The 27586-nt window shown below is 43.5% G+C and overlaps 5 protein-coding genes and 1 pseudogene across 5 annotated transcripts in view; all 6 read right to left on the bottom strand.

The window, feature by feature from the left end:
- LOC137999644 (uncharacterized) overlaps positions 1-25632 on the bottom strand; it is a 67067-nt gene extending 41435 nt beyond the window's left edge. Inside the window, exon 1 of the mRNA XM_068845488.1 lies at positions 25479-25632. Coding sequence (XP_068701589.1) covers positions 25479-25611 — 133 coding nt within the window. The 5' untranslated portion in view covers positions 25612-25632. The remainder of the gene's footprint in view (positions 1-25478) is intronic.
- On the bottom strand, positions 1913-3700 carry LOC137998885 (uncharacterized). Its single transcript, XM_068844728.1, has one exon. The coding sequence runs from the start codon at positions 3683-3685 to the stop codon at positions 1985-1987; it is 1701 nt and encodes a 566-aa protein (XP_068700829.1). The 5' UTR covers positions 3686-3700; the 3' UTR covers positions 1913-1984.
- LOC137998886 (uncharacterized) lies at positions 4492-5866 on the bottom strand. Its single transcript, XM_068844729.1, has one exon. It carries the CDS (start codon positions 5794-5796, stop codon positions 4705-4707), a length of 1092 nt encoding a protein of 363 aa, XP_068700830.1. The 5' UTR covers positions 5797-5866; the 3' UTR covers positions 4492-4704.
- LOC137999337 (uncharacterized) lies at positions 7782-9832 on the bottom strand (annotated as a pseudogene).
- Positions 10713-16061, bottom strand: LOC137999338 (52 kDa repressor of the inhibitor of the protein kinase-like). Its single transcript, XM_068845164.1, has 2 exons — positions 15771-16061; positions 10713-12184 (listed from the first exon to the last, which is right to left on the bottom strand). The coding sequence occupies exons 1-2, from the start codon at positions 15949-15951 to the stop codon at positions 10713-10715; spliced, it is 1653 nt and encodes a 550-aa protein (XP_068701265.1). The 5' UTR covers positions 15952-16061.
- On the bottom strand, positions 16741-17895 carry LOC137999646 (chromatin assembly factor 1 subunit A-like). The gene has a single exon (XM_068845489.1). The coding sequence runs from the start codon at positions 17744-17746 to the stop codon at positions 16889-16891; it is 858 nt and encodes a 285-aa protein (XP_068701590.1). The 5' UTR covers positions 17747-17895; the 3' UTR covers positions 16741-16888.
- Positions 25633-27586: the final 1954 nt, after the last annotated feature.

The raw sequence follows: 27586 nt of genomic DNA on the forward strand, positions 1-27586 counted from the left end.
CTTCGCAGTCGCTATCTCGCTCGTTCCGCAATTATCTATCCCGGGATGAGTGCGTTGTGTGACGAGAATGGAAGTCACACAAACATATTTGCGTCATATGCAAATGTTGTTTTCATCATAGATTGTCCATCGGAGATGACGGCCTTAGCAATCATAATCAGTGTGATTGGAGCAGTTCTAGTGGTTGCTTCAGCGTTGTTACCAATATGGAGAGTTCTGGCCACGATCCAAGTAAGTTGCACAGAAGATGGCAGTAAGAGTGCGTTCCTTTGGTATTATCCGGATTAGGAATTGATACTTGAAAGCTCTTGGATCGTGGCGAATGAAGGAATCGATGAAACGATCGAACAAGCGAACGATAAAGCTGGTGAGCGCCTGGGGTGAGCAAAAAATTAGGGAGAAGTGGGGACGGGGAGAGCGAGAAGGGGGAGGGGGTGGGGAGGAATCGCAATTTCTGTCTGATTTCCTTTGTCTTTTTCTTATGCATTATTGATGAGTTTGAGAATCAAAAATCCTAATCTGGATCATACCAAAGGAAAGCAAGCAACCTAAATACACCATCGATGAGCTTCCAAACTCTCCCTATAATACCAGTACATTATGAAGCATTGAGGTCTAAAAGTGTTACTCCGCTGCCTCGCTTACCAATCTATAGTCTACATTCATAATCAGTTACCACGAATAAAGTTATTTCTGTCGAACAGTATAGATTACGCCCAGTAATACATTGTTTTACAGGATCGACGAGCGTTCGCCAAGTTCGAAAAGGAGCAACACAACGCAAAATGTGTAATGGTGAGCGAAATGTATGATAACACAGGTTTTTTTTAGCGTCAATGTTAATTGCTATTGTTGTATCTTTCTGCCGTTCTAAAACAGGCGGCAAACCCAATTTTCCAGCCAACAACAACAACCTTCCAGAATCCAATGCAGCCAATGTACGGTGTGCAAACATGAGCTGAAGAACTGAGCTCGTAAACAGGCAAGCAGGAAGTTTTAGTCATATCGTGTGTCTGTTTATCCAGGAAGTAGGACATCCTGGTGTACGAGTAAGCAAGATATTGAGCAGCTCGGTAAGCAGCGCCGCTTTTGAAGTCTTCAAACGTCAAAAGAGTCCACTACTGGACTGTAACCGGAAGGTTGTGTCCTGTTATGGCATCCTATCATATCACCGCCGGTAGGTATTGTTTACTTTGACAAGGACACAACAGTGATATGCCAGAGACACACGATTGCTCCACACGCTTTAAAACCAGTGGTAATTTCTTGCTTCGTTCAGTTGTTTCCTTTTTAGGCCCTTTTTTCAAGTTTATTCGTCAGTTTTAGTGGAGACGTTTTTCAGCTGACTCTCGTAAAAACAAGCACTAACTTCATTGAACTTGAACAGAGCTCAAATGCTTGATAGACATGTTAAGATGCTATTGTTTAACAAATTTATTCGCCATAATGGAACACCTAGCTCCATGTGACTTCGACGTGTTAATCAAACAGTACAGAGATTTGTAGTTACTGACCCTAGTGTGAGCCTTCCGAAACGGAAGCACTAGAAATGAAATACCAAGGTAGAAATTCGAACAACAAAGAACGATGCAAAAAATTAATAAGCATAATCAGTACTGTTTTCATGTACGTAATATACATTGTTGACTTAAGGTTGGAATTTGCATCTTGTCTTTATTAAAGAACCCTTTATGCCCGTTGTCTTCTAGCCTGCGCTCGCAGACGTATTTCCGGTTAATACGTCTGCGAGCGCAGGCTAGTTGTCCTCTATAGAAATAACGAAAACTGACAAAGCCCCGCAAAATAATTTTCCACGAAAATCGTGATATCCTGTTCGCGTAGAATTAATCATGCGTTGGATGCACCCGACCCCCACCCCCTAAACCTTGACCCCGCCACCCCACCCCCGACTTACTTCTAAAAAAGCATACGATACTAACTGCTAGGCATTACATCATGCAAAACAATCCAACATTAGAATTCATTACGACTGGCTTCTGGATTCACTTCGTCGTGATCCTGAATTCAAGGACATCATCTGTATCAAGGCTTTGTAGTTCACTCTTTTGTATCCATCAGGCCCCGTCCCTACCGCCCACGGGTACAGTTTTTCCACATCTTGAGCTATCAGACCTTGATCACAGCCGCTTTTGCCCAGACCCTCTGCGGCTTTGGACCACACCCAGCTGAAGGAGTGGAGACCAATTGTCTCGTACTCTGAATACGGCAGTAATGTAATGTTCTCTTTCAGTCGCGAATCGCTCAAAAAGGCCAAGCCAGCAACCCCAGCCACAGCTCCTATGAAATCCCTCTCCCGTCTACGCCTTGATCTCTGCCTTGCCTGTTCTCTTTCTAGAGCTCGCTGTTGCTCCTTTGCCTTTTCCAATCTGTCTTGCTCATCGTTATTCTGTCTTTCTGCCAATTCTTTTGCAGCTTTCTCGCGTTCTATTGCCTGCTGGCGCTCAACAGCTTCTCTGAGCCTCTTTTTTGCTCGTTCCTCGTTGATCCGTTCCTGTCTTTCCCGTTCTTTTCGCTGCTCTTCCAAACGCTGTTCTCTCGCTTTCATCTCTGCTTTCTGGCGAACTACTTCCGAGACTTTATCAAGTGCCTTGGTTCTTTCCTTTTCTAAAGCGCAACGATCGAAAAACTCCAGCAACTTTCGCTCCTTGGAGGCGGTGATATAATCCAGTCCCTTAGAGAGCAAAGGCTCCACGACTTCTCTGAAACCGCGATCACACAAGCTCGTCTCCATAGCAAGGTACGTATCTGCGAAGCCTTTCCAGGAATTTCGATTGATCGCATCCTGCAGTTTACGTGCAAGATCAGCAAGCATTTTACCATCCATAATCCCTCCATTTATTGTCTTTTTAACCGAAAAGCGTTTAAAATTTTCCGCGAGGGATGATGCTATGCCAGCGTATTTGTCACTCGCGAATTTTTCTAAGTCGTTCAGTCGGTTTGGCTCCGCCACATACGGAATCTCGGCGACAGATATACGATTTCGCGGGAATTGCCTTCCAATGGTTTTGCCGAAGCCATCTTTGTTATTAAGAATAAAGTCTTGAGTTTCTTGGTAAACTGTTTTCCCTGGTGATGGAGACAGAGCCCCTCTCAATATAATTTTTAGCTCTGGGAATGATTTGGTGCTGAGTCCAGGCCACATTTGTTCGCTCAAACGCGATACTCGATACAAGAAATGTCGATTGTGATTCATCACGCCTTGATTCACGAACAAAGCCAGGCCGGAAGACATCAACACAGTGAAAATACTCAACAAATCCGTATCATCGTCATTTCCTAAATTTGTCCCTTCTGTGTCCACTAAAACGGTGCTTCCAGTCCCCATGGAATCACGAACAGTAGAGATCCAAACACCGGAAGTACAAGGCTCCATTTCATCGCTTGTCCTGAAGACTTTCTCCGCATGCTCGTATCTGTTTTGGTCGAGAAAGTGTCGAATAAAATTCAGGTTTGTGGACTTTCCGACGCGAGAATCGCCAATAGCGCCGATTACTCTCACAGGTGCCTTCAGTTGTTCTAACTCGGCAAGAGCGTCACCCTGGAGAACAAATTTCTGTGTTTGGTGGTCATGCCTAAAGAGACCCTTCGCTGGCGATGGGTTGCGGCAGTGTACAACATCGATAGTTGTCACGATAAACACGCAACTTGCTATGAGAATCTTCATATCGCTCGTTGCGCTTCACGAACTGGCCTAGACTGAATAACCACCGCAAAGCTGAAAGCAGCTTTATATAGCCCTGTTGAAAATGCTTCGGGGAAATTTGGTTTCGAAGAGTGTGTAACTTTATTTAGTTTTCTGGGAAAACCCCTCGGGTGTGTCATCGAAATCTAAAGTGGCAGCTCAGTGTCACCATATGTGATTTACTTTCGAATTTTCCGCCGCTGTGAGCATGTTTACTTCGTTCGCTATCACATCTTGTGATCCGACTTAAAGACACGTTTCTCTGCTGTGTTTAGTAGGACTGGTCATTAACTAAAATAAATGTCTAAATGAATTCATTGTTACACAATCTTGCAACTTGGTGGGGAGGGGGGATCCCACTGCGTTGCCATCGATTTCTGAGGTCATAGCGTGAGAAGATTTACTTCCAAGTTCTTTACTTCTTTCGCTGCCACATCTTGTGATTTTGCAACATGTTTCTTAGTGACTTTATTCTGAGGTGCAAACTGTGTTTATTACCACTGATCACCAAGCGAATAATTTATTGTTACAGCCTTTGAGCCTCAATTCATTTTAATATAAATCCGTCGCGTTTGGTTGTGATTGCAGAGATTAATTAATATCATCAATCTTGTTAATGTTTAGAACTTAGGCCACAAAAAGAGACAAAAATATATATCGTAAGAACGATTCGGAAGACAATAACTGACCACAAGGATTTCCTAATTAATGATTTATTCTGAAAATGAAGATTAAAACAAAGATTTTACATCGACATTCCTAGCATATTTGAGGCGTAGCACAGACAATCTTAGAGCTTTGAAATTACAACACACAAAAGATATAGAAAAAACGTGAAATGTGATCTAACACCTAAACTATGACCGAAGTGTTAATCAAGAATGTCAATCATCAGTTCATAATCAGTGAAAGAAATCAAACTAAATTAAATATAGCACAATAAAGCTTTAAGTCATTCACAACAGATCCTCCGGGGGCGCCAACTGAGGCGAAAAGAAGGCTCATTCTGACTCTACAATGAGGCAGCATTTCTGTACGGATCGCTTGTACTCTGCATTCTTAGTCTTGACCAGCACATTGCGGACCACGCCATCTGCTCCTGGGTAGACCTCTTTAACTAATACAAGACCCCATTTTCCGCGTGGAGCATTATAGTCGACGAGAAGAACGATGTCACCAACTCTAATCTGACGCCCCTTGGTCTGCCACTTCGACCTGCGTACTTGGGTAGGAACATACTCTCGGATAAAACGCCTCCAAAAGTGCTGCGCAATGCTCTGAACGAAGACGAATCGTTTCCGGGGATTGCATGACGTATCGAATGACCCTTGAGGAACAGAAGGTGATGCACGACCAAGAAGAAGATGGTTCGGAGTGATAGGCTGTGGATCGTTTGGATCTACTGATGAATATCCCAGGGGACGGCTGTTTACGAGGGATTTCACCTCGGCAAACACTGTGGACATTTCATTCCAAGAAAGCACTTGGTTTTCCACAGCAACACGCAATGCTCGCTTGGTTTGTTTAATAAGGGTTTCGTAAATTCCTCCTTGATGGGGACTGAGAGGAGTCGTAAATATCCACCGCATCTTGTGCAGCACAGCGAAATCGTGAATTCTCTCTCTCCCTTCTGTTATTAGCTTCCTCAATTCTTTCTCAGCTTCTACGAAGGATTTTCCATTGTCGGATATGAAGGTATTGGGCCATCCATGATGAGACACAAAACGTCGAAGGTCTTGGAGAAAGGATTCTGTGGAAAGGCTCTCAACCACTTCCAGGTTAGTAGCTCTCATAGGTGCACAGGTAAAGAGAGCACCCCACGCCTTAGTGGACTTGTTTCGGCCATGCTTCAAATTAAACGGGCCAAAAAGATCAACTTCCGTAACGCAGAATGGTGGGGAGAACGGCTTCATTCTTTCAGGTGGTAAATCCGCCATCAGTGTCGTGTGCGGTGGTTGACGCAGCTTCCGGCAGGTGGCTCTAACAAGTTTCCTTGCTAGGCCTCTCCCACGAACAATCCAGTATCTCTGACGACTGTCTGTGAGGGTCCTCTCGCAGCCTGCGTGAAACACCTTCTCACGGACATACTTCATAATTAGGGTGGAGATATGATGGTTTGCCGGCAAAAGGATAGGATGGACTTGATCATAGGGGAATTGAGATCTCTTCAAACGACCATCAACTCTGATAACGTCATCATGAACAAATGGGGTTAAATCTTGGCACTGACTTCTCCAATTGGTCAATTCTCTCTAGGCTTCCTTGACCCAGTACATTTCAGCGGCTTCTATTTCAGGAACTTGGAGTGGGCCATTTCTGCACTGATCAGGGTCCTTGGACTTGACTTTCAAGTTGTGAACAAAACGTAATAGGTAGGCTGTAACTCTTGTAAGTTTTCCCCAGCTAGAGAAACGTGTCGCATCCATCACGGGTGGAACTCGGGCGAGTGCACCAAGAAATCGGCTCCTTTTTCTTTCTGGGTCTTCCTTGATGCAGGGAATTGGGTCAGAGGGCCAGAATTCAGGAGGCATTTTGAGAAAGTCAGGGCCTGTCTTCCAGCGCCCATTGATGGTTGCCACAGAGATTCCTCTGCTTAAGTCGTCTGCTGGGTTTAGGTCTGTGGGTACAAACCTCCAGGAGCTTGAGTCCCAGGTAGACTGAATTTCGGTCACTCCGACCCCAACAAAGGCCTTTAGTGCGGCTGACTCTGAGTGTAACCAATGCAAGACAATCTTGGAGTCGGACCATAGCGTAACTGAAGAAGGCTTCATCTTGAACTCTTCTTGGATAGTTTTCCCTTGTCTTGAAGCTATAAGGGCAGCCATGAGTTCAAGTCGGGGAATAGTAGGTTGTCGAAGAGGCGCAACTCTCGCCTTTGCTGTTACTAAGCGTATTTCCGGGCCATCGGATGCTGGCCATAAAAGGTAGGCTACCGCTCCATAGGCACATCCACTTGCGTTTGCGAACAAATGTAATTGAGACGCTCCCGTGACATTCTTGGGCTGTAAGCATCTTGGGAATTCTGCAAACTTCAAAGTCTCAAGTTCTGTGAACAGAGTACGCCAATAGGTAGCCATTTGCTCGGGCAGGGGATCATCCCAGTCATATTGTTTCGATCTCCAAATTTCTTGCAATGCGATTCTGGCTCATATTGTCACGGCGGATGCTAGACCTAAAGGGTCATAGAGCTTCGATATATTTGACAAAATAGTTCTCTTGGTAAAGCTCCCGATCTTCATCTTCTTTACGGTAAAACTGAGAACATCTCTTTGTGGGTCCCAGGCGACGCCTAGGGTCTTGACTCCCTTCTCGCCATCGAGATTGACAGGACTTGTCCTGTTAGGCTTTGCAGTGGGTTCTCTCTTGTCAGGATTTGCTTCAGCGTCTTGACCGAGCTGGCTAACAACTTCGTCTTTAGAAGTAAGCCATTCTTTGATTTTAAAACTTCCAGTGGCGAGGACTCTGTCTAGCTCTTTGATGCTGCGAACCGCTTTCTCGGAACTTGGGCAAGAATGGATTAAATCGTCCATGTACCTATCTCTTCTCACAATTTGTGCCGCATGTGGGTTGCCTTGTTCATTATCAGTAGCCATCTTTAACATTGCAAAACTGGCCATGTCTGGAGAAGGTTTATCGCCAAAAGTAACTCTTTGAAGGGCGTACGTTGTGGGCTCCCTAGACTGATCCAGATTTCTCCAAAGGAACCGGTGGACATGCGTATCTTCTTCTGCCAGGTTGATTTGAAGATACATCTTTGATATGTCGCCAATGAAGGCGACTGGCTCTTCACGGAATCGAAGTAAGACTTCGAGGAGGTTACCAATCAAACAAGGTCCTTTGTACAGGAAAGAGTTCAACGAAACTCCTTGAAACTGACATGCTGGGTCAAAGACAACTCTGAGCGGAGTGCTTTTCTTTTCAGGGCGGTACACGCCCTGATGAGGGAGACAATAGACAGGTTTGACATCGGCTCGTAGTTCTTCTTCACTTAAAGGGTGGGCCCAGCCGTTTCTCTCATAATCCATTATCGCTTCATCGTACATATTCGCCTTTGCCTGGTCCTTCAAAAGATTCCTTTCTAATGAAAAAAGTCTCTTCTCAGCCAAAGGGAAGTTGTTGGGAAGGAGAAATCTTTCTTCCACGGAAGGGCAATCGTATAGCGGTCACCTTTGCGTTTGCAGGAGTTCTCCATTAATGTTAAGACTTCTTTGTCTTTGCGTGATATTGAAACCTTTGGACAGGAGCATTCGTTTGCTTGAATTCCTACAGTTTCAAACTCGTAGAACTTTTCGAGGTTGATAGATTCCACAAAGCTGATTGCACACACATGGTCCTCCCTCTTCCACTTGTCAGACCCAATGACTAACCATCCCAACCTAGTTTTCTTTGCGACAGGCTCAAACGCGAGACCATGGCGTACCTCTTCCTCAGCATGTGACTGTATTGAACACCAAGGATCAAATCTACTGGGCCGGCTTTGTGGGAAAATGCGAGGCCCCTGAGATGCGAAAATGAGCTTAACCATTGTCGATATAAGGCAGGAACTTCAAAGATGGTTTTCTCTATTTCGTGGGCTTCAACGAGAAATTCATCACTTTGCTGTAACGCTGAAATCCAGAAGCTGACCCTTTTACTCTCTGGCTGCTCAATCTTTTCGCCACCGACCACTGCCAGGTCTATCCTCTCTCGTTTCCCTTGTAAACCGAGGGCCTTAGCGAAATCTTTTCGAATCACTGTTGTGGTCGCTCCGCTGTCAATAAGGATGCTTCCTTCCCGGACTCGACCATTCGCTGCTCTGAAGCGTGCTCGTACTATGGGTAGTAGGCCGTTTCGGTCTAGCACAGATGCTATTCCACTTGCTGAAGGTGGGTCAATGTGCGGCAGAGGATGGTGAAGGCGATTGCATCCATTGTGCTCGCATTTTTTCTTCAGTTTGCACTCTCTTGTCATGTGGCCTTGGTTAAGACAAGGGAAGCACAATCTTGCTTTTGTGACAAATTCGAACCTCTCTTTCACGGTTGAATCGAAAAACGTTGGACACTGTGGCACTCCATGCGGGAATTGGCAAATGTGACACTTAAGTTGTCTGGTGCGTTGAGCGGAATGCACGCCTCTTCCCCCTCGAGCATCCTTTCTCTGACTTTTTGTTTCTCTTTGGATATCATCGAAATCAGGGTCAAATTCTGCTTTCACTCTCTTTCTCACGAAGTCACTAATGTGTTGTAAAGTGGGAACTTCGCGTCTTTCTCTGATATCGGCAACAACTTGCTTCCACTTTTCAATGAGGTTGTCCGGTAAACGCACGATTACTCGGCGCAGACTCTCGTTGGCGTTTACATCAGCATAGACGTTTATTCGCTGAACAATGACCAAACAATTGATCACGTCCAAGGAAAATTCTCGCAGAGCTTGTCTGTTGTTTCTAGCGATCTTCTCTCCCATAGTGAGTTTGTTAACCACGGCTCGGGCAATCACACTAGGCTGGCCAAATTGCTCCTTCAGGGTCTTGAGTGCCGTTGCGTACATGACTCCCTTCGATCCCAGGCCTGTAATGGCGCGTTCTGCCTCGCCCTTCAAATGCATACGAAGCTGCATCATACGCACATCATCTGTGAGGTGAACCTTTTCATGTGTACTTTAAAGTGGTCCACAAAGTCCGTGTACGAAAGTGCGTCTCTGTCGAACACAAGGAGCTTAATGGAGGGAATTTCCTGACTGGCTTCTAGTTTCAGAAGAACCTCTGCGATCGAGATTGTAGCAGCGGTGGGTTGGAGCGCAGTTTCTTGAAATTCTACAAGATCATCGATCCACGCGTCAAACGGACGACTCAACTGGTGGGCTGGGTTAGCAGTTAATTTAGAACCATTAAAAGTATGGGAACCTTGTCCAATCATTTGCTTGGAGTTTTGTGTTCCAGGGTAATTTGCGTTCCCTGGTTCCGGGCTCTCATGGCCGTTGTGATTTAAATTTCCAGGCAATTCCGGTGTGTGATCTCCACGGATGGAGACTGCAAAGGTGCTGACTCATTTGTGTTGACTGATGTCAAATTACTTGCGTTACTTTCACCGCTTGCATTTTCTGTCGAAATTGCGCTTGTGTTACTGTCATGACCTGCGAGTTCCTGCTGACTTTGAGAGGCTTCACTTTGAGGACCGGTGTTAGTGCCATCAATTGTCACCACATCTCCTATTGCTGGATTCGCTTTACCAGAAACAGCAATTTCGACTTCTTCTTCAATTGAAAATACATCGTCAGTTAATTCATGCTCCCACTGGAAAAGTCGTATAACTGAGCATGAAGATCGCGTACTGTCTCGAAATCGACGCGCAGCTGTTTAATTTCTTTCTCCAGACGTCGCTTCTTGTCCTCACTTTTATGTTTGTTCACCAACTTGATCTCGAATACGCTTAATTGAAATAGTGATTCTGCGACGAGCTTGTTTTCTCTTGTTTCTCAGTGACAGTTGTGGATTACCGTCTTCGCTAAAGGTGTTCGCTCCTTCGTCTTTGTCTGCCATGTGTCAAGGTATCTTCACAAATGTGCTTTCCGGTCCGAAATTTAATTCATACCAAATCGCCGTCTAGTTTGGCTCAAATCCTCCACGTTTCTTTTGATGCCAGCAGCATTGAGGGAACAGCAAATAGGCACTGTACTGCTGTTTCTTGGTCACCACTGCCAAATCGAGTTTCCAACTAGTTGATCAGATGGTCAACCAAGGGAATCGTAAGATTTCTCCTATAGTGGTCTTCTACCGTTTCAGCAGGGTTGTTTGCACGGTTGCGTTGTACCTGACAGGTTCTTGGTTTTTGCACTGTGATGTCCAGCTTCTCGGCAATTTTGCATGCTTTTTGAAACCATTTTGCATGATTCTCTTCTACCTTTTGGCGCACAGAAGATAACGTTTTAACCACATCTTTAATGTCGCTAAAAACGCCCAGCATGTCACTGGATGTGCCTAGCATCTTAACTGTTAGCCCCTTAGTGAACGCTAGAACTGCTTGGCAGACTGTTAAGGTAACAACGAAGTCCAAATTTGCGATAGCGTGGTAATGGCTAACTGCTTTCTTCGTTGAATCTGCATTCCAACTTCTGTCTGCATTTGCTTTGATGGTTTCCAGGCGGTTGCAACGATGGCTTCATAAAGCTCCAGGAAGACCTCCAAACCATCTATACGCTGAATCCAGCGGGTCGTACAAACATCGAGGAGCTTGTGACGGCGGGATTCGGGACAGACGTCTTTCACTTTCTGGACAAGGAGAGCTTCTTTCTTCGGAGAGTACTCAAAGGATCTGGTTACCTCTCCAACGGTATCAAACATATTTCGAACATTCTGCATCTTGCACGCACTCACAACAGAGAGGTTTAGGCGGTGAGCCATGCAATGAGTGTATATAGCCTTTGGATATTGCCTTCTGACAATTGCTTCTGCACCATTACAAGGTCCTGACATGTTGCCTGCACCGTCATAACACTGTCCCTTGCAGAAATCCATAGACAAGCCAAGTTCTTGAACGGCCTTTAGTATAAGAGTGGCTATAGCTTGACCAGTGACACCATCTTCGCACTCATAGAACCCAACGAATTCTTCTCTGACATTTCTTTCTTTGTCGACAAACCTTAGAACGAGTGGTAATTGTTCCTTGTTGCTGCTGTCACTTGCCTCATTCGCCAGAAGGGAAAATGCACCTGCTTCATTAATCTCTGCGACGATCTTGTCTTGAATGTAAGTGCCTAACACTTCTATGATCTCATTCTGGATCGTCTTGGAGCGGTATGTTGCATTTCTTGGGCCGTTGGCAAATTGATCTGCTAGGACTTTATCTCCAGCTTCCACTCTGAAATTAAGCAGGGCTTGAAAGTTCCCTGGGTTGCCTGAAGATTCGTCTAGGTGTGATGAGTCATCGCGGTGGCCTCGTAATGCCATGTTCTGTTTACCACAAAGCACAACAGTTTTAATGATAGATCGTAACTTCTGTCTGTTAAGTTCGACAGTGCTATGATGAATATCACTGAGCTGCTCTGAGATAGACAGCATTTTTCCTTCCTGTACATGAAGGAAATCTTCAGCGCAACCAGCCGCTGCCTTGTGAAATTCGGAATTAAGCTGGTGTTCCTTGAACTTCGTGCTTGTGGATACCCAGTTCTTTAAAGGACTCTTGTATAGTTTGTCAAGGCGGTCACTGTTTTTTCCTGTTAGGTGTCCAAATAAAACACAAAAGCGGCAAAACGCTCCATCCTGAGCCGCAGAGTAGACGAGCCACGGAAACTGAGTAAGCCATTCAAAAGAAAATGCTCTGTACTTTCCATAGAACTGGGTTTTAGGGAAATTGTAAGCTCTTGGTGATGTCCAAGAATTTTTCAGGAGTTCTAGCTTTCGGTCATCAGATAGTGATTGTGCTTTGGTAGAGTACAATCCCAAATCGTTGACGTGTTCAGTAGAATTCTTCAACAGTATGCTGCTATCAGCATCCGTTGTAGTGTCTGAAAGAAATAGACAAAGAGGCTTGTACAATTTATGCCAGGTTGGCTAAGTGATTTAATCATTTAAATGTTGAACTTTACAAGTCGGTTTGATGAAAACATCCAAGCACATAACAGTTTATTATTTAGTGCAATTTTTACTACATTAAAATAACTCAATTATGAAATTACAAAGCAGACCGTTTTCCGGAAAACGGTGGAGACCGGTATGGATCCGCGCCTGAAAGGGAAATGGGGTTTCCTCCAAAACACGAGACCCAAAAGACAAAGCTATCAAAGTTTGTGCATGATAACCGATAGTCGACCCAAGGGACCGCGCACGACAAAAACACACGACAGAAACTCCTCAGCTTCTCCTCGGCTGAAGGAGATTTTGTCTCTTCCGTGTCTCAAACTTTGTCGGTGCCATGCATCAGCGAAAGTAAAATTGTACCAAGAGGTCGGAAACGAGCAATTTTCCGGACAACTTCAGAAAACCCTTGATGCTCAGAATGCTACAGGCGAAAGAAACTTAGATCCTTGACGATTGCATTGAAGACAATTTAGAGTAGAAACGCAGACGACCCTTGATTAGCTCACTCAGTCCGCCTCAATGAACGCACAAACATCAAAATAATAGAACACAGGCATAGGGGAAATTGGTTTTGTTTAGCCTCGTTCGGAAACTGAAGCGATTAGAACACAGTTTGTGCGATCTCATACATTGGCTTCAAATATGTATTAAAATAATCGCTCTGACATTATTAAAAATTCATATAGATAGCTAAATTCATATACCTGTGATAGCCCTAGTTGAATTTTCCATTCTACCGTATTGGAAACTAAGTTTTAATTTTGTATTTCAACAACGTTGCGAAAATTAACTAGTAGAGGAAAGGCGCAAACCAATGAAATAACAAAATGGTAGAGTTCTCTTGTTACGATTGTTTTTAGCCACGGTTGTTTTAACCGCGTTACTTGTTTTCGTTACTTGTAAATCATTACATTGCTTGGGAACTACTTGACCGTCATATTCTGCAACACGATTTGTGCATATCTATGGATACAAATTACGTCATTCCTTTGCATAAACAATATCAGCCTTTGTTCAAAACACTACGCAAAAAAATTAATGATTTCCGAGAAACGGAGTTTTCTTGTTGAGAATTACAATATTTCACCTATAGCCACGGAACTTGATAAAGTAAAGTCGTTTTCCGCCCGCTCCGTCAAGTTCCAGAAAGCAATATGACGAATGTACAGCTTTTTGCATTTTTACTCTTTGCTGTTGGCGTTCCTCTGCTTGCCTTTGCCGGAGGGAAAGCAAAGCTTTTTCGAGAGTTAAACAACAAGACGGGAACTTATGAGATGAATCAAGGTGTACTGGACGAGATTTCAAAGCTAGCGGGGCCTATTCACGTCATTGCTGGCTTGGGAGATGCGAGGGTTGGCAAATCAACCACACTTAACATCATTACACGTGTCTGGACAGAACTGAGTCGTGGGCAGTTAGAAATACAAGAGATATTCGAAACAGGCGATTCTCTTGCGCCGGTCACACGCGGTGTTTGGGCGCACATCATTCGAGTGAAAAGTAATGGTATTAACGTTATTCTGTTAGATGTTGAAGGAACCGACCTGGGAGATGACAGTCAAACTGATAACTTCAGCATGTTTACAACGCTGCTGTCGTCAGGGTTAGCCATGTTCGCAAACAATATTGTTGGAAACAAAAATCTGCACTTCTTGTATCGCGTATCACGATTAAGCGATCTTGTGTTCCCAAACATGCCTCACGACAACTTTCCGAAACTTCGAATTGTGATACGAAGCCAATTGGAGGAACCAGACATTGACTACATAAGACGGTCCATTGCAGATCCCTTGTTCGACAAAACCATGCAAGAGTAAAGGAGAGTAATCGCAAAGCGTTTTCCCAAAGAGACCATTCAAGTGAACAAGATTCCATTCGTCGACGCAGATACGCTGAAAAACGTCGAAAAACTTCGCAAAAGTGATTGCTGGGACGCTATGAAAAAACTGTCGATGGGTTTCCAAGCATTTCCAGCCAAGAAGACTCTCAATGGAGGTTCTATCAGTGGTAGAGAACTAGCCGAACTGGCAAGCGAGACTGTGAAAAGAATAAGGAATAACTCTTGGGACGATTTCGGGGATTTCTATTCAATGTTTGAAAAGACTATCTGCCGCAGAAACTATGAAGATTTTGTGCAACCGGTTCTGGAATTACCAGCAGAGGACATTGAAAGCTCCATGGATGAAACTTTGGAGAAATTTGAAACGGTGTGCTCCTTGAAAAGTGAGATAAGTGCTGCAAAGAAAAAAATGAAAAGCATTTATAAAAGAAAACAACAAGAAGTGAAGGAGAGAAAGAAGAGGGAAGAAGCAGAGAGGGAAAATAATTTTTACAGAAAGAGGTATGAAAATGAAGATAGTGATGGGTTCAGTTGGTTTGATACGGCGGCAGGATTTCTTGGCGGGATTGCCACCATGTTTTTACTTAGCGACGAACAACTAAAGACAAATATTACAACACTGCCTTGCTCCGAGTACAACGTAATTCGTCTCAGAGGGATATCCTGGGTATGGAATAAGAATGCCATGAAATATTTCGGACTGAGTGGTCGGGAGTCGGGAGTCATTCCACAGGAAGTTCAGAAGCTTTACCCGTGGACTGTGATGCAAGGCCAAGATGGCTATACTTACGTGTGAACTATGCCATGCTACATGCTATGATCAAAGGACTTTAATACCATCAAAGTGAGGCCTCTCAGTATCTCGTACCAAATTTGCAAATTTGTCAGTTTACTTTTAATGGTCATAAGCAGTGGATGAAATAGAGTTCTAAATTTTCCAAAAATCGCACATGCAAAGTGTTTGCATAAATCTTCAGTTGTGGACCAACCGTTACGTCATGTTTAGTTACAAACAAACAAACAAACACCATTTAAACAAAAGAGTGTTTCTGTCAAGGAACTATCGGCTAATAGTTGCCCGCGGATATTTCATTTTCTTAAAACTAGCATATTTGCCCACAAAGCTTAGCTTCTGGGGCAAATATTTGTTTTAAGAAAATCAAATTTCCAAGGGGAAACTATCAGAGCGATAGTTCCGAGACAAACACTTGATCTATTTTCTTTATTGTTCACCATCATGATCTCTTGTCACCACTAAATTTTCTTCCGCGTGCCAGTTTAAAAACAGTCAAAACCCACTAAATGCAGATCAAATATTCCTATTAAAAGTTTCCTTACTTCAAAAAGTGCAAAAACTTTAACCACATAGGAAGTCAACCGCTTGGTTATTTGGGGTACTCCCTCATTGACGAGCATAGTTACATCTTCTTCGCTGACCTCGGCGAAGCGAGTAGCCATACTCGTAAACATTTTCACGGACGAATACTGTCCATCCGGGTATTTTCCTCGGAAGGGCTGATAGTTTCCCTCCGCGGACGAACACTATCGTGTCGCGTGATTAATCTAAACCAATAAGAATCGGAGAAAATTTAGAGGTGAACTATAAAAACAGATAGTGCCGGAGTGCGATAACCAATCAGATTGCATGATTCGTGATAGTGTAAGGCACCCACCTGTGTTACTCCCATGAGAATTGCACTTCTCAGCTTTCTGGGAACTGTGTGCGCACCTTGGACACTGTTGCTGACACTGGATGGTTAAAAGAAATTCTTCGATAAAAGGGTTTTTCAGCAAACAGCTCAGAACTGTTGTGAACTCAAACAGATAAGAATTTATTTCACGAAACAATAACATTTATGCACATGATAGTTGTCAGTTCACGGGCTGTTAGCGGTTCGTATTAGCCATATCGTGAGTTTTCTCGATTTTCTATAAATTTTTTTGTGCCAACGCAAGTTGATGAAACGTTCAGTGATACATTAGCTATTCATTAAAAGCAAACAACATTACCCGATTCAGTCTAGCTTGTCTCAAGGCTTAGCTTTCCCCGACAATATGGTAAGCACGCTGAAGCTGGGTGTAACGCAGTGTGACCCCCACCCCCTCCCCCCTTGTAATCGTGCTCGCGGGGAAATTAGCAAGTAAACAGAGACGAGACAATTGTAACACAACTTTGTATTTAAGACCAAAAACTTTCGATGGGAATAATCTGTCCAATGTCACAACACCCAAACAAGAAGAAAAGCGAACCTCACTCTCCCCAGTCCTTTTACATTTTTCACGTCACGCTTCAAGTCCCATGCTTCCTCTGCACCCTTTTAAAAAATTCTAGCTACTCCCCTGTTATTAAACCAAAGGAAAAACAAAATGCGTAACCACTGTTAAGGAAAAGTTAGTAAAACGACTGATATAGATCAATTCGGCTAACTCAATGTTATACCCAATTCAAATCTTTTGGGAATAAAGCGTTTTGTTCCAAGTATTTCCATATCATTTAAATGTGAATGCTTCATTGTCATGCAAATTCAACACACAAAGAATCTTAACCCCGAGAGATTTGAATTGCGTACAACATTGAGTTAGCCGAATTGGTCTATTATAACACAAATCCGATAACACGTGAAGGTGTGGTTCATTACCGATCCAAAGAATGGTGACCATCACATAAGGCTCAAAAACATCAACTACTGTATGATTATCTCCTAGTGCTTTGATTACGGCAGTGAAATACTACCAACGCACAGTTCAAACAGCTTTCTGTTTCAAAGTCTGTACGACGGACGTGCTGACTTTAACCGTACTTGACTATTCCAAAGTTTATCATAGCGTCGAGAGAGGCGTAATCAACGCGCAGGAAACCGTCCGCTCCTTTAACAGCCGCCCATGGGTATAGTTTCTTTACATCCTGCGCAATCACCCCTTGGCCCATCCCACTGAGGCCGAATTTCTCCTTAGAAATTTCATTCCACTGCCAGGAGAATCCGCGGAGTCCAACAGAGTTGTACCGCGAGAGCGGCAGTACTGTCACGTTGTTCTTGAGTTGCACGTCACTAAAAAGCAAAGCAGTTAAGCCACCGATCAGCGCGGGTCCAAAAACTACTCCCCAGCCATGTATAAGCGCCCTGCCCCAGCCGTCGCTTCTCCGGAGTTCTCGTTTAAACGATTCAAGAGACCTCATTGCTTCCGCATATTGCTCCTTTAACCGCCTCCTTTCTCTTTCCGCCTCTTCGCGGCCTTTTATCTCCTGCGCCAATTCTTTATTCTTCACGGCCAGAGTAGCTTCAAACCTTTTTTCCTCCTCGACTTGTTTATTTTCTGCCTCCTGTCGTTTTTCTTCCGCCTCCTTGAGTTTTCTATCCAGTTCTTCTAACGTCTTCTTCGCCTTGGCAACACTCTTGAGATTTTCCTCCGCGGCCTTTATCTCGCTCTCCAAAGCGCATTCGTTTTTGAACTTATTCAAGGTCGTTTCCATGGTAGAGGTAATTTCATCCGCTTTGAGCGAAAGAAGAGGCTCTACAAGATTTGCATAATGTCTCTTGCAAATATTTCTTTCAAACATAACGTAAACGTTTCCAAAATCTGGCCAAGCGTTTTCGTTCATTGTGTCGACCAGATGCTTTGCTAAATCGGCAAGTGCGAAACCATCCATGGGAGTTCCTTCGAACGTGGATTTGATTGGAAATTTCAGAAACCAGAAACTGTTCAGCTACATTTTTCATAACTTTCCAGTAGTCACTTTGGTGCAATCTCTCGTTGTCTGAGAAAAGATCGGGGTCGCCTATATCGGGAACTTGAGATACCGAGATTTTGTTCCTGGGAAAATGTTTTGCAATGATCCGTCCCATTTCTTTTTTATGAGCGTTCGCTTCAGAAAATGGCCCCACAATTGAATCCCTAGTGTAATCTTCCAAGCTGCGACCGTTGGGAGGACGGAGGTGTCCTTTGAAAAGAACTCGGAGATTTGCAAACCTTTCGCGACTGCCGTTTCTGAAGATCACATCACTGAGGCGTGACACTCGAAACAGAAAGTCCAAGTTCTTGTTTCCGAACACATTTGGCACCATCACAGTCAGACCTGAGGATATCAGAGCTGTAAACATGCTGAGGTGATCCGTAAGACTATCGTTACCTAAATTCGTGCCTTCGACGTCGAGTAAAACGACACTTCCTTTGATAGCTTTTGGTTTAACGATGTGAGCCCAAACGTCCCGCGTGACTGCCACGACAGTGTCTCCAGTTTGGAAGATTTCTTCGACTTCGACTCCGTTCATTCCATTCCAGAAATGACTGATCAAGTTCAAAGTCGTGGATTTTCCGATTCTCGCGTCGCCGACGATAGCAATAACGCGAATCGGTCGCTGGAGCTTCGCTAAATCACCCAAAACATCGCGATTTAACACGTACGATTGCTTTTCATAGTCAAATTTGACTAAAAATCTCGCTTTGTCTCCTTGTGTTGAAGGAATAAAAAGAAAAACAGCGAAAAACGTTCCAAGAACGATGCAAACTAGAAACTTCATCTTTCTATGAGGCGTGACAGTTGTTCAGATTGCACACAGTAAAGAAGCAAATAAGAATCACTCGTGTGGCGCGAACTCCCCAACCACTTAGTTATAAACGGAAACGACCGGCGCTTTCGTGGAAAAGGTGACGTCGTTTTCTTAGATCATTCTATCGCTGCTTCGGGGAAACCCCGTTTCTTGTTGTGTTCGCAACAGACAGCTGTCTAGTGGCATATAGAAACAAGCAAAGGGAAAAATCCCGCAACATAAGTTGGCGAATATACTGAGTCACATTGTTTGTGAGATGGGTCAGTAATTTATAGTGCAACGTGCCATACCGTGGCCATCCAACAAACTTTCACATGTGCCAACTACGTGTAAAATACGTCAATTCAACAACCTATGCAACGGTTGTACGACCCTTGTTGGCAGATAATTTGTAAAAAACCTTGTTAGGTGGCCACGGTAAGGCGCGTCACACTGTAATAAGGTGCGACACGTGTTTTGCCATGGAAAGCCGGTCATTATGGCAGCCTCCATGTTTATGTTTTGTGCGAGATTTGAACAAGTGAAATGAGTTGGAGAAAACTTACGGAGAAACGGGGGCGCGAGTTTTACTACCAGAAAAGCAACGGGAAATCTAATGATTCCATGATGTTCAACATGTAATATTTCGCAAATAATTCAAAAGAACGATCGTTCTTATCAAAACCATTGAGGCGGAGCACGACTGATTTAAAACTGAACATAGACTTCTGTAATCATTCAAGTGAGCGAAAAATTTTTTCGAGTGATATGATGAAAGATCGTTTGGCTGTTTTCCTCACCAATAAAGTAAGGAATCTTAAGGAATGAGGTTTTGGAATCGCTACATCAGTCTGCACAGGAGTACCCAACGAACACTTTTTCTGAATTCATCTGTTATTGACTTACACGATATGTGGGCATCCATTAAGACATTTTTGGTTAATATTTAACTACCCTGGGAAATAAATATCCGCTCTTCAGAGCCAGCTAGCAAGAGATTATTTTCCGAGGTCGCCAGCCAGCATCCATTATTTTGAGGCCTTTTCCTAGCCAGGAAGGTATACATTTCGCTGTGGGCGCCAGCCAGCGGCATTTATCATGTTGAAACCCTTCCCAGCCAGCGATAGTTATTGGAAATTTTCGTTTTGCCAGTAAAACCCCGCGTATTTAAAGTCCACGTGAAGATGGTTTTCCCGGAAAAGCTAAGTTACCCCTTAATTTTCATGAGAATGGTTTTAAAATTGTTGCTCATTCATCAACCGGGGATTTTCCCAGAAAGGCTCTTTTCCTGAAAGTGAAAGAGAGATAAAACTTGTCGCGATGGTTATGTTTTGCTGAGGCGGCGACTTGTTGTAGACAAAAAACCGACACTTTTGACTGTATTTTCCCGTGATGAGGGGGAGGACGGAGGACTCGTGATTCTTATGCCATGGTCCTGCCCGGTAAAATGATCGCTTATCACGTATTTCAACGCACGTTAACCTGGACGGTCCTCTTTGCTGCAATCTGCTCCGGGTCTGCAGGAAAGAAAGCGAGTTATGCTCAAAATAATTATGATCTGGCTATGAATGTAAATACTTAGACTATTTCTTAACGTAATCATTTCAGTTGACCGCTTCACTTAAATGTAAAGACCAGAAGATTAAAGATAGAAGAAAGCTAAAAATCCTTCTTGTCAACTTTTCACGGACTTTGATTTACGCGCGTGACACAACACGGGAAACTCAAAGATCCGAGATTTTAATAAGATCCCATTAAAACCAGCTTCGCCTTCGCCTTCGCCTTCGCCTTCGCCTTGATTCCTGCCTTGCCCGTTCTCTTTCTAGAGATCGCTGTTGCTCCTTTGCCTTTTCCAATCTGTCTTGCTCATCTTCTTTCTGTCTTTCTTCTAATTCTCTTGCAGCTTTCGCGCGTTCTATTGCCTCCTGCAGCTCAACAGCTTCTCTGCGCCTCTCTTCCTCTCGTTCCTCGTCAATCCGTTTCTTTCTGTCCAGTTCTTTTTGTTGCTCTTCCAAACGCTCTTCTCCCGCTTTCTCCTCAGCTTTCTGGCGAACTACTTCCGAGACTTTATCAAGTGCCTTGGTTCTTTCCTTTACTAAAGTGCAATTTTGGAAAAACTCTTGTAACTTTTGCTCCTTGGACGCGTTGATATCATCCAGTCCCTTCGAGAGCAAAGGTTCCAGGACTTCTCTGAAGACGCGGTCACACAAGCTCGTCTCCATAGCAAGGTATGTATCTGCGAAGCCTTCCCAGCAATTTCGATTGATCGCATCCTGCAGTTTAAGTGCAAGATCAGCAAGCATTTTACCATCCATAATCCCTCCATTTATTGTCTTTTTAACCGGAAAGCGTTTAAAATTTTCCGCGAGGGATGATGCTATGCCAGCGTATTTGTCACTCGCGAATTTTTCTAAGTCGTTCAGTCGGTTTGGCTCCGCCACGTACGGAATCTCGGCGACAGATATACGATTTCGCGGGAATTGCCTTCCAATGATTTCGCCGAAGCCATCTTCGTTATTAAGAATAAAGTCTTGAGTTTCTTGGTAAACTGTTTTCCCTGGTGATGGAGACAGAGCCCCTCTCAATATAACTTTTAGCTCTGGGCATGATTCAGTGCTGAGTGCAGGCCACATTTGTTCGCTCAAACGCGAAATTCGATACAAGAAATGTCGATTGTGATTCATCACGCGTTGATTCACGAACAAAGCCAGGCCGGAAGACATCAACACAGTGAAGATACTCAACAAATCCGTATCATCGTCATTTCCTAAATTTGTCCCTTCTGTGTCCACTAAAACGGTGCTTCCAGTCCCCACGGAATCACGAAGAGTAGAGATCCAAACACCGGAAGTACAAGGCTCCATTTCATCGCTTGTCCCGAAGACTTTCTCCGCATGCTCGTACCTATTTTGGTCGAGAAAGTGTCGAATAAAATTCAGGTTTGTGGACTTTCCGACGCGAGAATCGCCAATGGCGCCGATCACTCTCACAGGTGCCTTCAGTTGTTCTAACTCGGCAAGAGCGTCACCCTGGAGAACAAATTTCTGTGTTTGGTGGTCATGCTTAAAGAGAAGTTTCGCTGGTGATGGGTTGCGGCAGTATACAACATCGATAGTTGTCACGATAAACACGCAACTTGCTATAAGAATCTTCATATCGCTCGTTGCGCTTCATGAACTGGCCTAGACTGAATAACCACCGCAAAACTGAAAGCAGTTTTATATAGAGCCCTGTTGAAAATGCTTCGGGGAAATTTGGTTTTCGAAGAATGTGTAACTTTATTTAGTTTTCTGGGAAAACCCCTCGGGCGTGTCATCGAGATCTTTTAAAGTGACAGCTCAGCGTCACCATATGTGATTTACTTTCGAATTTTCCGCCGCTGTGAGCATGTTTACTTCGTTCGCTATCACATCTTGTGATCCGACTTTAAGTTACGTTTCTCTGCTGTGTTTAGTAGGACTGATCATTACATAAAATAAATGTCTAAATGAATTCACTATTACACAATCTTGCAACTTGGTGGGGAGGGGGGATCCCACCGCGTTGCCATCGATTTCTGAGTGCATAGCGTGAGAAGATTTACTTCGCTGTTTCAGGGGATAGTTAAGTAGAGTCTGTTAAATTAATTCAGTCTTACAGAGTTGTGAAGTCCGGGCTTTCCAAAGCAGGAATAGTAGCAAAGGGAAATGGGTTTCCCCCAAAACTCAAGACCCAAAAGACAAAGCTAGCAAAGTTTCTGCATGATAGCCGATAGTCGACCCAAGGGACCGGCCCACCGTTTTTGTTCGCACGACAAAAACTCCTCTGCTTCTCCTCGGCTGGAGGAGATTTTGCCTCTTCTGTGTCTCAAACTTTGTCGGTGCCATGCATCAGCGAAAGTAAAATTGTACCCAAGAGCTCGGAAACGAGCAATTTTCCCGACAACTTAAGAAAACCCTTGATGCTCAGAATGCTACGAAAGAAACTTAGATCCTTGGCGATTGTATTGAAGACAATTTTGAGTAGTTCCGTCCATTGGTAATGGATGATCGAGAGTAGTTGTAGTCAGGTAGTCATCAAATGACGTCATCAATCAAAAGACAAAAGAAGGGGGCGTGCATAAATTAGGGGCATGTTGGGGCATGACGCAATGACGGTTGTAACCCTAACACGTGAAACAACACGTGCGTAACCCTAAAACGTGAAACAACACGTGCATCTTAGGTCGTCGCATAAATTAGGGTTAGGTTAACGAGATGCCGGTCATGTACCAAGACGAGGATATTTTCATCGATGAGAATCACAAAGAAAGAAACGTAACCCTAAAATAATGTTTCGTAAGGCGGGCATAAAATAGTACTGTGTGTGCATATCATTTTATCGGTATGCTACTAGCCTAGTTTGGAGAGAGAGAGCTCTGTCCTGCTCTGGATTTGAACTGTGAATAAGAGATCGCAGCAAAGCAAAGACAAGACTAAGGAAAAGAAACGAATCACAATTACACCAGATGACCTCATCGGAAAGCAATCAGAAACAACCATGACCTCATCGAGAGCCAATCAAAAGCCTGTGGCTCGGGGGATTGGGAGACCACCCCCTGTATATCTGACATTAAATAAATTATCTATCTATCTATCTATCTATCTATCTATCTATCTATCTATCTATCTATCTATCTATCTATTGCACAACGTACAATCGCTGGAAACTCTGGGCAAATTAGAGTGAGTAAATGGGATGGCAAGGAGCGTTCTCAACAAAGTTAAAGGGATTAAGGTTGATTTAGTTAGAGGTGAAGCAGGGTGGCAAGACTGGGATTTACCACAAGACTGAGATTTACCTCATCTAGAGATATTAATTCAGTGGGGGAAGATGAACGAAAACCATGCAGGAGATCGATCATGTTTCATCTGCTTGCACACACTTGACCACCTTAAACGAAAGGAAGAGATTTCTGGCGCAAAAGAGAATGTGCTTCAATTGCACTGGAACTATAAAGCACTGTGCGGACAATTGCAGGAGTAGGTCAAGATGCCAGAAATGTGGTAAAAGACACCATACATCTATCTGCACCCAGGGAGATCAACTTTTGACTGCAATGGCTACCGGTAACAAAGAATGTGTGATTTACCCAATTGTCAAAGTGAAAGTGGAGGGAATTCTGTGTCTGGCACTCCTCGACACTGGAGCCAGGAGCTCTTACTCCTCAGAAGCACTTTTGGACAAGATTCCTAAGCGCACATGTACCTGAGAAGTCCGACATATTTGCTTGGGTCTACAACACGGCAATTGGAGCTCTTGTCAATTACCGTACAAGCAGTAGAAAGCAGCACAGAGTTAAAAGTTCATGTCACCAAAGTGGAATGAAACGAGTTACTTATGGTTGACAATCCAAATTTCAAGATGATTGAACTGTACGTTCACCTCCAGGGAGTCCATATGGACGACAGTGATTCCAAACCTCTCCTGCCAGTCCACCTTATCTTGGGCACCAGTGAATACGCGGCTATCAAAACAACAGAAAGACCTTGAATCGGTTGTCCAGGAGAAACAGTTGCGGAGAAAACTAAAATCGGGTGGACCATTATGTCGCCAGGGGAAGAAATTGATCACGCCAAAATGCTGCTTACCCAAACAAATCACATTGATTACATGTATGAAGAATTATGTCGATTGGGTGTGTTAAGGCTAGAGGACTCTCCGGAAAATGACCAGCAGGCGGTCTACTGGTATTGCGAGGTATTGCAAGGTCATGGGTTCAAACCCCGTTGAAGTGCTGAATTTTTCAGGCATCTCTACGCAATTGCAAAAATTGCGTTGATAACTGTGAGGATCATAGCCTCACTTGATTTCATATCCGCAATTCACATATGATCCATTTCATATGTCATTTCATCGTTGATGAATTCATTCCTCACAGGAACATTAGAACCCACAAATGACCAGCTCCCAATGGCAATGGCTTCATAGCTCAGTTGGTTACAGCATCGCACCGGTATCGCGAGGTCACAGGTTCAAACCCTGTTGAAGTCCTGAATTTTTCAGGCTTCTCTAGTAAACGCAATTGCAAAAATTGCGTTCATTACAGCGAGGATCATGATAGCTTCACTTGATTTCATATCCACAGTTCATGTATGATCCATTTCATACAGATATCATTTCCTCAATAATTATTAGTAATGCTAATGAGGATCTCAAAGATGATGAAGATGGCTCAGTTAGTTGACCACAAGGCTGTCAAGTGGGAGGTTGGGGTTCGAAACTCAACTGGCTCAACGCTCAGGATCTTAAAATACCTGAGGAGAAAGTGCTGCCTTCATAATTTCGGACAAGGATAAGGACAATAACCGCAGGCCCCTCTTACAAATATCCTGGACGTTCATACAGTTCCCCGTGGGATGTTGAAGAACCCACACACTATTTGGGAAGAGAAGAGGATGCAGTCCCCTGTGTTGTAACTGTCCTGTTCTCTCCAACAGAAGTGGCCGGATTGGCGTTACGTCTGTCTAAAGGTTTATGATAGATGAGGTCACGTCAGAAAAAACAGCCATAAGTCAAAAAGGGACTTTGCCGAGTGCTGAAAACGTAGATATAGATGTCGATAATAACATACTACTTCATAATCTAGGAACAGGATAAACGTAACCGATTTATTGATCCCAAGTGATAATGGTGAAGACCAGGGGTCTCACCACTGTGCAACAAAAGATAACATAGTAAGCACTCAACTTAAACATGGTGGAAATGCGACTTCCGGTAGATTTTGGAGAAAATCCAAGCTATCGCATACGTCAGGGTGATTCGTTTTTCGATAACAATGGAAAAGGATTAGAAGTACAATGGGCTTGCACGAAAATGAACTAAATTGCTTACCTTTAGTCAACGTAAGCTTTCGTTTCACCACGTCAATAGTGTGCACCGTCCCCTCGTATTCGCCTTCGCCAGTTTTTATTCGTAATCTTGCCCCGACAAAAGAACTGGCATTTCCATCTCGGTTGTTCGCCATGCTGGAAGTGTTGTGATGCTCAAGTCTGCTAAAGTACATAAGAAGGTATCATACATGAAAACATGCCTATTCCCTTTCATGTAACCGTTTTTTCCTGGGGGGTGGTGGTGAGAGGGAGTGGTGGATACGGCTCTTACTACTTTCATGTCTGCCTCCTCTTCAAAGCGAGTCTAGGTGCGAAGTTTTGGTTTTCATTCATATGTAATTAAACTCGCTTTGAAGAGGAGGCAGACATGAACATTAGAGGCAGCGAAAATTAATCACGTCGTATAATGCGGGCGAAGTAGTCAGTAACGTTTTATTGCTTTGTCAGCTTAACTACGACAGTCAGAAAAATGTATTGCAAATCAGGTTTCACAGCTGATGCCGAATCATCCGATTTCAGCTATCATCACCCTGATACATCACAATTTAAGCTCATAAATATTGCCTTCCATAATTATCTATTATCACAATTTTAACGAGAGCGAACTTAAAATCTTACACCTTGACTGGGAACATAAGAGGTTCGCAAAGAATTGAAGGTTATATATGTAATTATTTCTTTAAACTGATTATAGGAGGCAGTGCCGTCCATTGTTTTCGTTTTACGAGACATCTGGTTTGTCTCTTCTACTGGGCAAACCTGCCCAGAGGGAAGGAGCACGAACAGGACTCGAGGTCCTATGCGAGGTGCTCCACCCTACCCTATCCAGACCAGAAAGACCATTGGTTAAGAGGCTTGCATTGAGGTCCAGACATACCGGATTCAAGACCTGTCCTGACCACTCCTTGATCCTGGCACTTCCTGGCTGCACTTACAGCGGTTGTCATGAGTCACACTTGCCCCTCAATGACATTTTTCATATTTCGAAAGTGAATTTCACGTGGACGTCAATCAAATGTTTCCATGACAAATGAGAACAGGACTATTGTTATGGAAACATTTGATTGACGTCCAGCTAAATTTTACTTTCGATATGTGAAAAAATGTCGTTTAGGGGCGCGTGTGACTGATAACCGCTGTAAAGCCAACTGGTTTGCCTCCAGGCTAGTTGAGATCTCAAAAGATGCTCTTCTGTTCTGTTGATCCATTGGTCTGAAAACCCCTCCATGAGAAGTGTACAATTAATTATGAAAGTATTATTAGATTTTCAGACCAAGAGTGAATTAAATAAGACTGTTCTTATGGCATACAACTAATTCCAAAATTGCCGCGATTTTAGTATTCTTTTGTTTGCTTGGAAATTAGCCCTTGTGGCCTCGGAGGCTCGAAAGGGTTTTCAGCCGAGCGCGCGCGCGTAAGCCACACACGCAATTCACGATTCTTAATGGTTCACCGGAAATAAAGAAATACCGCTGATTTCGCTCACCTTTCTAGAACGAATATAAACATACATGTCCTATTCACGGAAACTACGAAAATTTTGCACAAACGATTTGATGGTCACTTAAATCTGTTTGTGTTGGCCTGTAGCTCCACTCGTGTGTGGACTCGAATGAGCGGGTGACGCATGCGTAAATGCTGTTCTTGTAACCCCTTCATTTTTCTTCATTTTGCAACTTTACTCGTTTGTATATCTGCTTCCAGACAGTAAATATATATTTTATTTTTTGCATGTTAACTTAACTTAATTTGATTTTTTTTTCTTTTAAATTTAAAAAAATTCCGTAGGTGAAAAAAAAGTTAGAGACCTATTTCAAAAAACCGATTTTTGTGTAAAACTGAGCTAACATTTTTTTTAAAGTTTAAATAAGTAATTACTTTGACTAATCAAAAAGGACGGAGACAATCCAGTAAACCAATCAAAACTCGAAGTAATTACACGAAGCCGTAGGTTTTGGTTTCACTTCTGATTGGTTGAAAAGTGGCGCGAGAACTTTGAACCAATCACTGAGTGAAGTAATGCAAAACCAAAGCAGTTCGCTAATTACTTTCAACACTCAATCGAAAATCGCTCTATTAGAGATTATTTCTAACATTATCAGATGACGC

The sequence above is a fragment of the Montipora foliosa genome, chromosome 4, assembly GCF_036669935.1.
Source record: "Montipora foliosa isolate CH-2021 chromosome 4, ASM3666993v2, whole genome shotgun sequence".
NCBI lineage: Eukaryota > Metazoa > Cnidaria > Anthozoa > Scleractinia > Acroporidae > Montipora > Montipora foliosa.

Bases quoted from the DNA above. Each gene is read 5' to 3' on its own strand.
- LOC137999338 (XM_068845164.1), bottom strand. From the start codon at position 15,951: ATGTTATTGTTTCGTGAAATAAATTCTTATCTGTTTGAGTTCACAACA. The intron at 12,185-15,770 runs GTGGGTGCCTTA...TATTTCTTTCAG, and splicing joins TTCTCATGGGAGTAACACAG to ACACTACAACGGATGCTGAT.
- LOC137998885 (XM_068844728.1), bottom strand. From the start codon at position 3,685: ATGAAGATTCTCATAGCAAGTTGCGTGTTTATCGTGACAACTATCGAT.
- LOC137998886 (XM_068844729.1), bottom strand. From the start codon at position 5,796: ATGAAGTATGTCCGTGAGAAGGTGTTTCACGCAGGCTGCGAGAGGACC.
- LOC137999646 (XM_068845489.1), bottom strand. From the start codon at position 17,746: ATGGATGGTTTCGCACTTGCCGATTTAGCAAAGCATCTGGTCGACACA.